Source organism: Entelurus aequoreus, linkage group LG09 (assembly GCF_033978785.1).
Source record: "Entelurus aequoreus isolate RoL-2023_Sb linkage group LG09, RoL_Eaeq_v1.1, whole genome shotgun sequence".
Taxonomy (NCBI): domain Eukaryota; kingdom Metazoa; phylum Chordata; class Actinopteri; order Syngnathiformes; family Syngnathidae; genus Entelurus; species Entelurus aequoreus.
This window is the reverse complement of record NC_084739.1, coordinates 53,905,663-53,922,837: the sequence shown is the minus strand read 5'-3', so window position 1 is coordinate 53,922,837 and position 17,175 is coordinate 53,905,663. Positions and strand designations below refer to the sequence as shown.

General features: G+C 42.8%; 1 protein-coding gene across 7 annotated transcripts in view; it reads left to right on the top strand.

The window, feature by feature from the left end:
* zswim8 (zinc finger, SWIM-type containing 8) overlaps window positions 1-17,175 on the top strand; it is a 218,286-nt gene that overhangs the window by 154,185 nt on the left and 46,926 nt on the right. For all 7 annotated transcript variants that reach the window (XM_062058934.1, XM_062058939.1, XM_062058935.1 and 4 more), the window contains one exon: window positions 16,774-17,023. In XM_062058934.1, the coding sequence (XP_061914918.1) occupies window positions 16,774-17,023 (250 nt within the window). The remainder of the gene's footprint in view (window positions 1-16,773; window positions 17,024-17,175) is intronic.

The following is a 17,175-nucleotide window of genomic DNA, read 5'->3' as shown; positions in this document are numbered from 1 at the left end:
GTAAGTTGTGTCTTGGATCAAAGATCCCATCTACTTAAAGTTAAAGTGCCAAGGATTGTCACACACACACATTAGGTGTGGCAAAATGATTCTCTGCATTTGACCCATCACCCTTTTTTTTTTTTTTTTTTTTTTTCTTTTTTTAAATAATGTCCTGCCCAGCTTCTCGGGCAAATCATATAGCAGATGTAGATGCCCATATCGGCTGTTCAGATTTACTTTACAAAAGAGAAGTGTAGGATACTTCTCTTGTTGCCTTACTTGTATTTTGACTTTATTAAATGTATTTATATTATCATTTGGTGCAGCCGGGCCGGAGCAGGAGGGGATAGAAAGAGAGAAAAAGGAAGACAGAGGGGGGAATTGTGGGGACAAGAGGGGGATTAGACAGAGAGACAAAAACAACAACAGCAAACACAACAACAACAACAACAGAGCAACATCAGCAAATACGACATGTACAAATATGATGGTAAAAGTAATAGCAAATAAGCAGTTAGCGAAAAAAATTTAAAAAAAAATACAGAAATGACAATGAGCATTATTACACTAAAAATGGAGCAATATGAATACCAATAGAAATAGTGCTATTGATAATAAACAATACCAGTACTTTACCTTTATTATCAACAATACAATTGTTCAAATGCAACAATACATATACGTAATGATAACTTGAGATACGAAAGAATGCAGAAAAATGGAGGGGAAGAAAGAGAAGCAACCTTAACCTTGTAGATTGTTATAGTAACAATAGGTTAAGCTTTGTCAGTGTGCCATGTGTTATACCCAGTTTACCCTAGGGCAACAACGTTAATATATGTTTGATGAAACGTGATTATGTGCATGAGTGTATGTGTGTATGTGTGCATATGTACCTGTATATGTACAGTATGTGTATGTGTGCTTGTACAGTGAATGTATATGTACAGTATGTGTATATGTGTGTACAGCGAATGTATATGTACAGTATGTGTATACAGTATGTGTGTTTGAACAGTGAATGTATATGTACAGTATGTGTAAATGTGTGTTTGTACAGTGAATGTATATGTACAGTATATGTATGTGTGTGTTTGTACAGTGAATGTATGTGTAGTGTGTGTATGTGTGTGTTTGTACAGTGAATGTATATGTACAGTATGTGTATATGTATGTTTTTACAGTGAATGTATATGTACAGTATGTGTATACAGTATGTTTGTATAATGAATGTGCGTGTGGATGTACGAACTTTGAGTGTGTAAATATGTACTGTATTTATTTGTATATGTATGTGGGAGCGTAGGTACCTATGTATGTCTGTATGTATGTGTGTGAGTATATGTGAATTTGCATGTACAATACATTTGACTCCCAGTGTGTGCTGGAGCCAGAGTACGGCCCCAGCCTCCCCGAGAACCCATCCCACAAACAGTAGGTGTGGTGCCCAGGGAACCAGGGGCCACCGCCCCCACGCAGCCAAGCCGGACAGCGACAGGAACCCCAGAGCCTGGCCCACCGTGCCGCCCACAAGGGCCAGCAGCAGGCCGCAGACAGACGCACCCGGCAGAGGACAAGGCACGAGAAAAACAGGGGGAAGCCAGACCCCAAGCCAGCGAGAGACCACACCCCACACGGACAGAAAGGCGGGACGCCCCGCCCGAGGGGCCCGGAGACCCCCCGCAACCGGACGGGAAGACCGCCCCCGCCCCACCGGCAACAGGGCCCCCACGAGCCCCCCCCCCACCCCCCCACCCCCGGAGAGCGCGGCGAGGCCAGCCCACGGCCACCCCACCCAAGCCGGCCGCCACAGGACCACCCAGCACGGGGCCACAGGAACCACCCACCCCACCCGCAGGGACCCCAACGATGGAGATGGAACAACCAGCAACCGCCCCGCCGAGTCCCCCCCCTGAGGTAGGGGAATAAATAAATAAAATAAATAAATACATAATAATAATAATAATAATAATATTAATAAAATATATTTTTTTAGAAAAGGGGAAAAAAATAAATAAATAAAGAATTAAATCTATTTATAAAAAAAATAAATAAATAAATAAATAAAAAAAGAATTAAAAGAAGATCACAGACATGCTGACACACAAGGTCGCTACCCCAACAACTGGCCGACTCGCAGCACCTCGGAATACCCTGCAGCACCAAGCCACCACAGTAGACGCAGGGACCAGACCCAGCAGGCCCCAACCAAGACGGCCACCCGGAAGGGATGGACGGCGGGACCCAGGAGCTCCAGACACGCAGTCCGGATGCAGTAGCCTGAGGCGCCGACCCCCACCCGACAGGCAGGCCCAGAACGTACCCCCAGAAATATACATACATATATATATACATACACATAAACGTACACATACACACACATACACATGCTTACACATACACATATATATACATACATACATACATACATACATACACACACACACATGCACATACATATACACAGTTTGTCAGCCCCGACAACCACTGCCACCAGTCACAACATCAGCCACCCCCCTGCACCAGACCCAGCAGCCACGGGCGCCCACACCACAAACAAACGGCAGCAGAAACAGCAGCCACAACACCCACAGACAGCCAGCACCACCCAATCAAATCAAAGCGATCAAAAAATAAACCGCGACCGGCAACCACACGCCAACAGGATCACAGATACCAGCCAGCGCCAGCCCGCCAGCAAGCCCAAACGCCAACACGCAAACAAGAGACACCAACACCCCCCCCCCCCCCCCCCCCCCCCCGCCAAAAGACCCCACCACCCCAACCCAAACCCGCACAAACACACCACCGCCCAAACAACCGAGACACAGTATCCAGACCAGACACGGGCGCCGCGCCGCCACCACATCAAGTCGCCAACAGAGACCCCACAGCGCAAGGTCGGGCCACACGGGCACGGACCCCACCCAACAGGAAGCGAGACCCGCGCGACGCCACACACAAATAAATAATAAGATTAAACAAAAATAACAATAATTTAAAAAAAATAAAATAAAAAATAATAATAAAATGAAATACAAATTAAATTAAATATAACAAATACAAATAATTAAATAAAATAAAGTAAGTAAATAATAAAAATTATTTTTAAAAAAATAAAATAAAAATAAATAAATATATATATATACATATATACATACACATACATACATATACACATACACATACATACATACACACATACACACATATATATATATATATATATATACATACATATATATACACATAAAAAAAAAAAAATAATAATAATAATAAATTAATAAAAGCCTGGCAGGCCACCAGAACGCAGTCCCCGGAATCCGCGCCGGCCGACGAGGCAATGAGGGGTGCGCCGAACCCCAACCCCCCCACATGCATGTGTACAAGGCCCCCAGAGTGTCTACTGTGTAGTTAAAATTAGGAGGTCAGACATTACAGCCGACCTCCAGTCCCTATTGATGCGTGTACTGTAGCGTGAGTGAGATATGTATGCTTGTGGGAACTAATAATGCGATTAAAATTGGGGGACATCAAGATATTGGTGGGTCCCAACCAAGCCGAGCCCTCCAAATCCTAAGTGTCTAATATGCAGCTAAGATTGAGGGATGGCCGAGCAGGGGACAAGACAGGAGGACCGGAGCCCCATAGGAGGCATCCTCAACCCCCCGCCATGCCTCCCCGCAGGACAAACCCCCAAAGTCCTATATTTGTGTGACTGTGTGTGCTATAAGTAGGAGGAGTAGAGGGCCCGGACATCCCCCCCAGTCCATGCGGCCGACAACCAGGAACTACGGCCAGGAAGCCGCCCCCCCCCACGGCCCGTGACCCACACCAGACCACTTTAGCGTGACGTCACGCGAGCCCACCCCCCGCCAAACAAAGCCAGCCCCCGCCCGCCCGCCCCAACCCAACCCCGCAGAGCCCATACCAGCAACCAAACGCAGAAAAACTGCACAGCCCCATGCCCAATGCAAACACCGCATCCCGGCCATCCACACAGCAACGCACCCATACGAGTTACGGCCAGGGGATGGTGCCCCCAACTGGGGAAGAAGTCAATGCACCCCGTCCGCACGCCAGCCCCCAAACCAGCCGTCAAGCCAACGCCAGCCAGCCCCCACAACCCCACAAGCGCACAGATACCAGCCACAGTCCCCCAACCACTCCAACCCAACACAGCGACGCCAACCGCCGGCAGTACCACAGCAACCATCACCACCACCGCCCGTCCGCAGTACAAACACCCGCGGCCGCCGAAACCTGAAACAAAAAAAACGACCTACCCCGTAAACCACATTTTAGTTAAATGTAAGTTGTGTCTTGGATCAAAGATCCCATCTACTTAAAGTTAAAGTGCCAAGGATTGTCACACACACACATTAGGTGTGGCAAAATGATTCTCTGCATTTGACCCATCACCCTTGATCACCCCCTGGGAGGTGAGGAGAGCAGTGAGCAGCAGCAGTGACCGCGCCCAGGAATACTGCCCAAAACAGCAATTCAAATCTGCTGAAACAGCTACAAAAGCAACATGCTTTGACGAAGCTACTAAAGAGAGACACAGACTCTGATGCCACTTCACCCCCACCTAAGGATTTTAACGGAGGGACTGCTAGCCAGGACAACATTGATAGAGCCATTGCAGCGTATGTGCTAGAAGATATGCAGGCTATTTCTACAGTGGAGTCACCCGCTTTCAGGCAGCTAATTGGCATGATACCGGCATCAAACAGCAAATGGCACGGAAAACATGTTCCATATACCTGGACAGTGAGTAGATAAACATGGAAAGCGAGCTAAAGAAAACACTCCAAACTGTGCCTCTGCTCATCATTCATCACTGAAGGTACACACTCTATGTCAATTCTCTTATATACTCTTTCATTCTAGACTTCTAGAGCAGGGGTCCCCAAACTTTTTGACTTGGGGGCCGCATTGGGTTAAAACAATTTGGCCGGGGGCCGGGCTGTATATATATATATATATATATATATATATATATATATATATATATATATATATATATATATATATATATATATATATATATATATATATATATATATATATATATATTAATATATATATATATATATATATTAATATATATGTATATATATATATATATACAGCCCGGTATATATATATATATATATACATATATATATTAGATATATATGTGTGTGTATATATATATATATATATATATATGTATATATATATATATATATATATATATATATATATATATATATATATATTAGATATGTGTATATATAAATATATATATATATATATATATATATATATATATATTAGATATGTGTATATATATATATATATATATATATATATATATATATATATATATATATATATATATATTTATTAGATATATATATATTTATTAGATATATATAGCGCACTTTCCACGCGCGCGATAATGTCACGTTATCGATGAGAAAATGCATTTTTAGACAATATGATTTGCCTGAGCGCCTAGGAGAACCGTGAGTAGCAAGCGGTACAAAGTGGATAAGAAAAGACAGAGAAAAAAAAATAATAATAATAATTTTTTTTTTGTTTGTTTGTTTTTTTTTAATACTTGGGACTTCCCGCGGGCCTGATTTTGGACGCTGGCGGGCCGGATCCCATAGTTTGGGGACCCCTGTTCTAGAGTGTTTGATTATCACATCACTATAAATGTATAGACTATAAGTTCACAAACATAAAGAGGGATCCTAGTGGGCCGGGGCAATCTTTCCTTATCTCTAAACTAAAACTGGGGAAATGTGTAGAGTGTTCTGGGCTTCAGTACAGTGTTGATCTCCTGAATGCATGATTTTATTTCCGAATTCCTTGAGAGAAAGAAAATGCCTGGTTAGGCTTTGTGTATGTCATGTGTGCCTTCCTTGGGTGAAGCCAGGTTTACAGCTATGTTGTTATTATGCTGTTTGTTACTTATGTATGTTAGTTGCAGCTATTTAAAATAGTGTTGTCAATTTGTTCTGGCCTGAAATAAATTGGCCCTTTGAAATATATATTTGTCTTTGTGTGTTGTATGTAGACCACATTGCTTAGCAGAGTTCAGTGATGCAAATGCATGTCAAGTTGATCAACAGATTGTATTATTCTCCAGTGCAATAACAGTACTGAAATGAAGGCTAAAAGGGCATTATTGGGAGCTTTAAAAAAAAAAAAGTAGAAGTAACTAAATAGTTACTTTTCACAGTAACGCATTACTTTTTGGTGTAAATAACTGAGTTAGTAACTGAGTTACTTTTGAAATAAAGTAACTAGTAACTGTAACGAGTTACTGGTTTTCAGTAACTAACTGGTCATGGGTCATGTGGTCATGTGAAAGTCATGTGGTCAAATGAGACCATACTTTTTGGTGTAAACTCCACTCGTCGGGTTTGGAGGAAAAAGAAGGATGGGTATCATCCCAAGAACACCATCCCTACAGTGAAGTATGGGGGTGGGAACATCACACTTTGGGGGTGCTTTTCAGTAAAGGGGACAGGACGACTGCACTGTATTAAGGAGAGGATGAACGGGGTTGTGTGAGATTTTGGCCAAAAAACCTCCTTCCCTCAGAGCATTGAAAATGGGTCGTGGCTGGGGCTTCCAACATGACAATGTTCCGAAGCACACAGCCAGGATAACCAAGGAGTGGCTCCATACAAATCATATCAAGGTTCTGGAGTGGCCTAGCCAGTCTCCAGACCTAAATCCAATAGAACATCTTTGGAGGGAGCTGAAACTTTGTGTTGCTCGGCGACAGCCCCGAAACCTGACAGATCTAGAGAAGATTTGTGTGGAGGAGTGGGCCAAAATCCCTGTTGCCGTGTGTGCAAACCTGGTGATGAACTATAGGAAACATTTGACCTCTGTAATTGCAAACAAAGGCTTCTGCACTAAATATTAACACTGATGTTCTCATGTGTGCAAATACTTATGAACCCCAGTAACATACAAACATTAAAAAATCATACAATGTGATTTCCGGATTTTTATTTTTAGATTATGTCTCTAACTGAAAATACATCTATGATGAACATTTCAGACCTCTCCCTAATTTCTAAGTGGGAGAACTTGCAAAATTGCAGGGTGTGCAAATACTTGTGGACCTCACATTGATATTGTTTTATCACTCATTCCTACTCTGGAACGTTCTGTCCATAATTGGTACAGATGTTCCAGTAAACCATGCCTGCTACCTGGTTATACCGCTCCTTGTGTATGCCTTGCCTCCCAGCATCTTACACATTGCTGTCATGTAGCACTGGCTCTCGGGCTTCTGCAGGTGGTGCGTGTGTCTGAGACCCCTGGTTAACATAGCACAAAGCAATTTAAGCTTTGTATGCGGTGTTTTTCATTTTAAATTTAATTTTTTTTTTTGTGGCTCCCATTATTTTCTTTAATTTGTGAAACTTGCCAAAATGGCTCTTTGAGTGGTAAAGGTTGCCGACCCCTGGGCTAGAGTATACAAATGAGTTTTAAGATGGGACTTAAATGCTTCTACTGAGGTAGCATCTCTAACTGTTACTGGGAAGGCATTCCAGAGTACTGGAGCCCGAATAGAAAACGCTCTATAGCCCGCAGACTTTTTTGGGGCTCTGGGAATCCCTAATAAGCCGGAGTTCTTTGAACACAGATTTCTTGCCGGGACATATGATACAATACAATCAGCAAGATAGGATGGAGCTAGACCGTGTAGTATTTTATATGTAAGTAGTAAAACCTTAAAGTCACATCTTAAGTGCACAGGAAGCCAGTACAGGTGAGCCAATATAGGTGTGATATGATCAAACTTTCTTGTTCTTGTCAAAAGTCTAGCAGCCAAATTTTGTACCAACTGTAATTTTTTAATGCTAGACATAGGGAGACCCGAAAATAATATGTTACAGTAATCGTGACGAGACGTAACAAACGCATGAATAATGATCTCAGCGTAACTAGTGGACAAAATGGAACACATTTTAGCGATATTATGGCGATGAAAGAAGGCCGTTTTAGTAACACTCTTCATGCGTGACTCAAACGAGAGAGTTGGGTCGAAGATAATACCCAGATTCTTTACCGAGTCGCCTTGTGTAATTGTTTGGTTGTCAAATGTTTAATGTGGTATTATTAAATAGGTGTCGATGTCTAGCAGGACCGATAATCAGCATTTTCGTTTTCTTAGCGTTGAGTTGCAAAAAGTTAGCGGACATCCATTGTTTAATTTCATTAAGACACGCCTCCAGCTGACTACAATCCGGCATGTTGGTCAGCTTTAGGGGCATGTAGAGTTGGGTGTCATCAGCATAACATTGAAAGCTAACACCGTATTTGCGTATGATGTCACCTAGCGGCAGCATGTACATTCTGAAGAGTGCAGGGCCAAGAACCGAACCCTGGGGAACTCCACACGTTAGCGTAACATAGTCCGAGGTCACATTGTTATGGGAGACGCACTGCATCCTGTCAGTAAGATAGAAGTTAAACCAAGACAAGGCTAAGTCTGACATACCATTACGTGTTTTGATACGCTCTAATAAAATATTATGATCGACGGTATCAAAAGCAGCGCTAAGATCAAGAAGCAGCAACATGGATGACGCATCAGCATCCATCGTTAGCAATACATCATTAGTCATTTTTGCGAGGGCTGTCTCCGTAGAGTGATTTGCCCTGAAACCAGATTGAAAGGGTTCACGGAGATTGTTAGACGCTAAGTGTTCATTTAGCTGCTGTGCAACAATTTTTTCGAGGATTTTCGAAATAAATGGAAGGTGGGACACCTGCCGGTAGTTTACCATGAGGTCAGGATCCAGGTTAGGTCTTTTGAGCAGAGGATGAATAACCGCTTTTTTGAATGCTAGAGGAACAGTGCCAGAGGAAAGTGATACGTTTATAATATTTAGCACTGATAGACCTAATATTACAAAAAGCTCCTTGATAAGTTTCCCAGGAAGTGGGTCAAGTAAACATGTTGTTTGTTTTATCCCATTTACACCCCGTAGCAATTCCTCTAATGTTATTTCATCAAAAAGAGAGAGACTATTTTGGAAGGCAATATCCGTCGTATGTACAGTCGTAGTCGTATCTGTGTTAATAGAACCCAGTTGTAGCTGGGACGCGTTGTCTTTAATCTCCTTTCTAATGAGTTCAATTTTCTTATTAAAGAAATTCGTAAAGTCATCTGCCGAGTGGGTGTAGCTACTGGGAGGAGTCCCTTGTTGGGTTAGCGATGCTACTGTACTGAACAAATATTTAGGATCGTTTTTGTTGAGGCGGATGAGATTTGAGTAGTATTTAGCTTTAGCTAAGGTAAGCATGCGTTTATAAATAATTAAACTATCACTCCATGCTTGATGGAAAACCTCAAGTTTAGTCGCGCGCCATTTGCGTTCCAGCTTTCTACATGATAATTTAAGAGCTCTAATTTCTTCTGTAAACCATAGGGTATGCCTTTTGGGGGCCCTTTTTAGCTTTAGCGGTGCTATACTATCAATGGTTTCGCGCAGGGCGTCGTTAAAGTTGTTAGTGAGGTTATCAATAGAGCCCACATAATTTGGGAATGGTGCCATTACCGAAGGCAGTAGGCCAGCAAGAGTCATCGTTGTGGCAGCAGTAATGTTGCGGCTGCTAAAGCAGTTATTATTATTATTAGCTTGTTGACAATGAGTCAGAACTTCGAATTGTATAAGGTAATGATCGGACATTACTTTAGTATACCGGAGTATCATAACTTTGGAGGTGGTGGCACCCCTGATCTATCGTATTACCGTTGCGATGCGTGGGTTCATTTATTATTTGAGTAAGACCACAGCTATCAATTATAGTCTGGAGCGCCACGCACGGAGGTTCCAATGGGGTATTCATATGGATATTAAAGTCCCCCATTATAATTATATTGTCGGCGTGCGTCACTAGATCAGCAACGAACTCTGAGAATTCACTGATAAAGTCCGAATAGGGCCCAGGGGGGCGGTAGATCACAGCCAGGTAGAGAGGCAGCGGTGCGGCAGACATCATAGTAAGCACCTCAAATTATTTATATTTATTAGTTAGTTTGGGGGTAAGGTTAAGGTTTTAATTGTATATTAATGCGACCCCCCCCCCCCCACCCACCCCCCCCTTTTAAGGGGACGGGCAATATGCGCATTCGTATAGTTAGGAGGAGATGCCTCATTCAGCGCAAAAAAATGGTCTGGTTTGAGCCAGGTTTCGCTGAGACCAATGACGTTAAGATTGTTGTCTCTAATGACCTCATTAACTAATAACGTTTTGAGAGACAATTATCTTGTGTTTAAAAAGCCCATATTATAGGTAGTGGGCTGTTTTGAGGAGTTTTTATTAAAATTATCTGTAGTAGTAATATTAATAATATTGCGTTTATTTTGAGTAGTTCGCTTTAAATAATTTCGACCATATCTAGGAATTGATATGACGGGAATTTTCAGATTGTTTGCTTGGTGCTGCGATTTACTGAACACATCATAATTTGCCACCTCAGTAGAATGCATGTCCACCTCTGGCACAGTCACTGCAGAAAAAACATTATGTGAGTTGTGTATTATTCTAGGAGAAATGCTATGTGTGCAGGGATTTTCCAGCCTTTCGCTGGCTAGTTCTGGCTTAACTGACTCCTCACCCGGACTAGCAGACTCTGTAATTGCCTGTGACCAGGCTTGCTCTATTGTAGTTAGTCAACTGTGACTCAAACAAAAATCTATGTTCCTACACAGAATGATGGCGCCTTCCTGGTTAGGGTGAAGGCCGTCTCTCATCAGCAGGCCCGGTTTTCCCCAGAAAGAGGGCCAATTATCAATAAACGTTAGTCCCTATTGTCTACAAAAATTAGTCAGCCACTTGTTAAGCGAGACTAATCTGCTATATCTCTCATCATTGCCTCTCGCAGGCAGGGGGCCAGAGACAAGTACTCGATGCCTGGACATATTTCTAGCGAGATTACAAGTCCTAGCTATGTTCCTCTTTGTAATCTCTGACTGTCTCATCCTAGTGTCATTGGAGCCAACGTGTACAACTATTTTCGCATAGCTAGTGGTGCGATTAGCCTGTCGTACGTGTTTACTAGGCCTGTTGCGAGTTAGCTCCCTAAGATTAGCTTCAATGTCAGGTGCTCTGGCCCCGGGAATACACCTAATTGTGGCTGGTTTGCTAAGCTTTATGTTTTGGGTGATGGAGTCCCCTATGACTAAAGTGTGGTGCTAGTTAGCTCGCTACAGCTAACGCTAGCAGATGTGTCCGCAACGTCTAAAGTTACGAGATTACTCTGCTCTAACTGGCGGACACGGCCCTCTAGTAGAGCCAACCTATCCATGAGAACGGTGCACGAAGCGCAGGGAGTCATACTCACGGTATTTTATTTCACCGTGTCAAGTTCTTGCTGTCTTCAGGGAAGTGGTCGCGACGTGCGGGGAGCAGATTCCTTCAGACCGACGCCGCCTTTCTCCGCGCTAGCTTCGTTAGCTTAGCAGCTAGCTAGCTAAGGGAGGAGTGGTGAGACAGAGATCGGGTGATTTGCAAGTTAAATAAGACTACTAAGTATGTTTGGGAAGTAGTAAAGAAAGCTGTAAAACAATTAAAAGCACACAGATAGAACGATACTTAGCTTTTTTGCAACAGCGAGCAGTCACTCACCAGATAATAGTATGTGTAACCGAGGATACCTCTTATTTCATTATATCAGTATGTCATATACAGGTATATTCATACTATTATTTAGTTCAATGCAGTTAGGCATGATGTTTTATTGTGAAGCTGGTGTGGTTATTACCTTTGGAGTGTTTGACGATGAGAGACAAAGTTGTATTTAAATAATTGTCTCAGAAAAGAAGATCACATAAGGAATTGTTCTCTTTTCATTATTGTTTAATTTAATTATTGTATTTAATCTTATTTGTGTATTTTTTATGTCATTCATGTATTCTGTATACAGTGTGAATGACTTGGGAGTTTACCACATACCAGGCGACATCGCAAGAGCTACGGGCTCACAGTGGCTAGTCCTTGGTCCGGTGAGAAGACGACGTGGGCAGAGGCGTCGTAAACAAAGAGGGGTTGCAGAGTAGGCCTGCTAGCAAGGCTTGCGCGAAAACCACACAGGCCACTAATTTCGGAGCGTCTTCCTAACCAAAGCCAGATCCATCGCCCACAAAACAGATTAACTGTAATTTTAGTTGGCGAGCAACATCAGGCTTTGGGACAGCTATGCAAATTATTTTCACAGAATTGTTGGTACATACAACACACTGGACAACTGGAGCTCAAACTGTAGAATTATCTTTACCCACTGCTGATCTAGGGGCCATCTCAGTAGTATGCAGACCTAACTGCTGTTTATATACCACCCCAATCCCTCTCCCTCTTTATGATGCCATCAACAAGCAGATGCAGGCCCATCCAGATGGTGGTTTTGTTGTGGCTGGGTACTTTAACAACGCCTGTTTGAAGAATGTGCTCCCCAGATTTGTGCAATACAGTGCCCAACTCCAATCTGAAACAAGCCTACCCTACAAGACTGTTGCTCTCCCTGGCAGAGCTGCTTCCAGAACCACAGCATGGTCAGTGTTCGGCCATCTGGAGCTACAGGAGAGGACAAATGCTGCGCTGACTTATGTTAGACCCTGTAAAGACACTGTGGATAAGCGGAACCAGGTCTATCCTAATCAAAAACCATGGATGAACTTCGAGGTCAAAGCACTTTTTAGGGCCCAAAACTCTGTCTTCAACTCTGGGGACCGAGAGCAATACAGCAGGGCTAGATGTGACATCAGGAGAGGCATCGAGGCTGCTAAAGAGGAGTATAGGAGGAACGTGAAGGCGCACCTGGACAACAAAGACTCGCTGCGGGTGTGTCAATGCATCCAACACCTGATTAGCATCAAAAGTAACTCATCGGCAGGCAACAACACGTAAGACTTGCTAGCGTAAGAACTCAACTTCTTTTCCCGTTTTGAGTCATCCCAGAGTCCCCTCCTACCCTCTAGTCCTCAACTGCTCGTGCACCAAGAACACCAGTTGAGCTGGGCACTGAAGTGTATAAACCCACGTAAAGCAGATGTCATACTGTGCAATGTGCTCCTGGACTGTGCAGACCAGCTGTTAGCTGACAGGTATATTCAATTCATCCGTAGCACAAATCCAAGTCCCCACCCTGTCTTAAAGCAGCCACTGTCATCCCAGTCCCATAGAGGACAGCCAAAATGGACTTAAATGACTACAGACCAGTAACATTGATGTCTGTGGTCATGAAGTGTTTTAAAAGGCTTGTGCCTAATATATCAAAGCTTGATATATATCCCCCAGAGCTATGATCCACAGTAGTGTGCCTACCTGGGTATACTGGTACTACTAAAGTAACGCAGTACTAATGAATCAAAAACAGTACTTACTATACTGCTTTTGAAAAATACCGGTACTTTTTTTTTTCATCGACATGTGTGCCACGGTGACAAAGCTGGCATACAGGCCAAGGCGCATATTACTAAACGTGTGCACACACAGCTCTTACAAGCAGAAACTGTGAAAAGACTGAAGAGGAAGAATGGAAGGAATTAGGCTTTATACCATTAAACCTAATGCTAAAGGTGGAAATATATAAACATTGAAGTGCTGCTCTGCAAGCAGTGCTTCCAATAATCCATTTTTGGGGTGGCCTTTATTTAGAAAAGTATCAAAATACATTTGGGTACCGGTACCAAAATATTGGTATCGGGACAACCCTAGTCCACACAGTGACGCCGTCGCCACTGCTCTTCACTTAGCTGTGGAACATCTGGAACTCCTCCAAGTACCTATGTCAGGATGCTGTTTGTTGACAACAGCTGGGCGTTCAATACCATCATCCCTGGCATCCTGGTGGAGAAGGTAAGCTTCCTGGTTCTACTTGCTGTAATTTACATCTCGGGAAACCTCACATGACCTGTAAACGCTTCAGCACTGGTCAAAAAGGCACAGCAGAGACGCCACGTCCTTTCGTGTGCTGCGGAGGAACTAACTCTAGGAGAAACTGCAGGTATCTTTTTACTGGGCCACTATAGTCAGTGCTTATGTACTGGCCTGCCTGTTATGCTGCAGACAGGAAGGCCATGCAAAGGGTGACCAGGACAGCGGAGAATATTATCGGCAATCCTTTGCCGTTCCTGGAAGTCATTGCTCGATTGTGCTGCCTTGGCAGAGCAAAACAAAAATCCTGGTAGACAGCTCTCACCCTGGGCAGCACTTGTTCAACCTGCTGCCATCAGGGAAGATTTATTGGTCACACAAGAGCAGGACCAACAGAGTTAAAAACAGTGTTTACCCTTGGGCCACTAAGATACTGAATGTGTCCCTTTAGCTTACAATGTTTTTCACTGTTGCAGTGCCGTTTATACTGGTATTAATGAATATATATTTATTAAAGTTAAAGTTAAAGTACCAATGATTGTCACACACACTAGGTGTGGTGAAATTTGTCCACTGTTTTTATTGGTTATATTGTATTTCAAATGCACCTAACAGTAGCCACCTGCATTTTTGTCATCCTCTCATGTTTGAGGAAAGTAAAGTATTCTATTCTATTTACCCTCTTGTGTTGTAATGAGTGTGATATCAGTGAATTTTATCTCTTCCAGTGGCAAGAGTAGTTGTCAGCAGGATATCTGACCACTGGTAGGACTAGTAGGGTGTACAGGTTAATAGCCTGGATCTTATCTGGGATCTGATTTATTATTATTTAGCTGTGGCTGACCTCTGAGCTGCCCCATCTTGTTGGATCCCCAGGTATTTATAGCTGTCCTCTATGTCTGTTATGTTGCCCTCAAATAGTTCAACTCCTTTGTTGTGAGCATCTTGCCTTGTCTAGATATCTCCCACACTTATCTAGTCTGAAATACATTTATATTTTGTTGTTACAGTATATATTATTGTGATGTGAATCAGGGAGTAATGTCACACTCGTTCTTGGTGTATAGCTTGATGTCATCCATGTAGAGAGTTGACTGATTGGTGTTCACTTTGGATCCGATACACGAAGCCACTTTTGGTTATGCACTGACAGAGGGGTTCAGGCCTATACAGAATAGCAGTAGGGACATGGTATCTCCTTGGAATATGCCACATTTGATGCTCAGCTCTACAACTGGCTTTGAGTTGGCCTCCAAAGTTATCTTCCACAACCACAACTATTTACTGTAGTTATTGATAAAGCTTCTCAGTGTTCTGTTGATGTTTATACAGTTCCAGACACTCCAGTATCCATGTGTGTGGCTTTGAGTTAGGCTTTCTTGTAGTCGATCCAGGTAATGCACAGGTTGGTGCTTCTGGTCTTACAGTCTCAAGTGATTGCCCTGTCCCGTTTGTCCCATGTGCGCCAATTTAGACAGATTTGGCAACAATATTTAGGAGAGACACACAATTTGTAGTTGTACATAAAACATGTTTTAGATCTTTGAGTTCACCTTGTGAAAAATGGTGTTAATATATTTGTTCTGCTTATATTGTGTATTGTTTGTATGTAGAGTATAGGTTGGTGTACTTTGCATTAGTACATTAACCCATATTGCACAACAAAACTCTACATTGTTTTGTCATTATATTACTTTGACGTATGCGCTGAATGGAATTAGCCGGGGATGCATAGTAGTTTCTCATAGGTTCCAAAACGTCGAACTTGACAGTGTGGGGAAACAATTCCCCCCATTCTGTGTGGATGTAACAGGTTTTTATATTGTCCAGCTCAGCTGCTCATTTGTATACCATTTAAAAAGAAATACTGTCAATTGTAGACTAGCGTGGTAGCTTGCTAGAGTTTTGCAGTGGTTGTACACGCATGCCTGGTTACCCATGTATCATAAAAAATATGTCAGATTGGCAATCTAAGTGACAAATGAAATGTCATAGTGAGAATGGATGAAAGGCATATACTGTACATATTTTTTGTTTTATTCCATGCGAACAATCCTCACTACCATTGATGTAATAGACACTGCTATCCTGGATGGTTTTAGCCAGAGGAAGCTGCATTTTTTTGCAACATTTAATTTAAACATTGATGAGGCTTCAGTTCGGGAGTTCTGGAGTTTTGGGGAAGGTGGAGTTACCCCTCAGTCATCATTGCTCCCAGGTCTACTCTGACCCGGGCTGGTAGTACCTGTCAGGGTCCCAGCTATGGGTTAAATAGCATTTCAAAGACCTCAACGGTGGAAGTGGCGGAGGATGACACTGCATGTCACAACGGCACTGAAGGCGGATGAAGGCTGCAACAGAGGGTGGTCTCCAGTCGTCATGGATCAAGGCCCCTCTCTGCCAAGGACCGTGTGGTGGCTGCAGGCGCATCAGTCTCCCCACGCTAAAAGACGTCACGCGCAGGCGTCCTCCCGAATGGGAACCCATCCATTCTGAGGACAGTCATACTCGACTACGAGTGACTGCCGATGATGATGATGAAACATTTTTCTAATTCAGGACAAGATTTCCTAAATTTTCAGAGGTTACAGGTGTTTGGCCTGAAAGATGCCAACTCGACTCTGTTTTAGATCTCTCAAAATGTATTCCGTCCACAAGTTCCTCTACACAAAACTCTTCCAAGCATGCCTCGCTTGATTGATTTGGAAACAGTCATGGTAAAGAAATTAGTCTTCTCCACATGATTCTAATGAAAGACTGAAGAAAAACAAATAATTCACATCCACAATGGTAATGAGGGATGTAAGTAATTTTGTCTATGTTGTGTATGTTTCTCATTAATTAAATATTTTATTTTATCTTTTGGTATTGTCTTTCTTTTATCTTCAGATACTTGATAAATTGTTGGACAGGGAGAGTCAAACCCACAAACCTCAGACGCTGAGCTCCTTCTACTCCAGCAAGCCTGCAGCTGGAAGCCAACGTAGCCCTTCTAAACACGGCCCCTCCTCTTCTACTGCAACCACTATGGTGGCTGCTTCTTCTAGCACCTCCTCTGCTGTGGCACTGGCCTGTGAAGACCTGGATGACTCCAAATCCGTGCAGAACAGCACAGCGGGCCAAAGCACGTCTGAGTGTGGTAAGAAATCCACACCAACCTAATATTTTTGTATTAAATGCTCAATCCTAGCAATAAGTTATTGAATATGTTCCGACTTGTGTAAACGCCTTTCTTTATCATGATGTCACTTTCTGAAAGTTAATTAAAAAAAAGATTAAATGTACCCAATT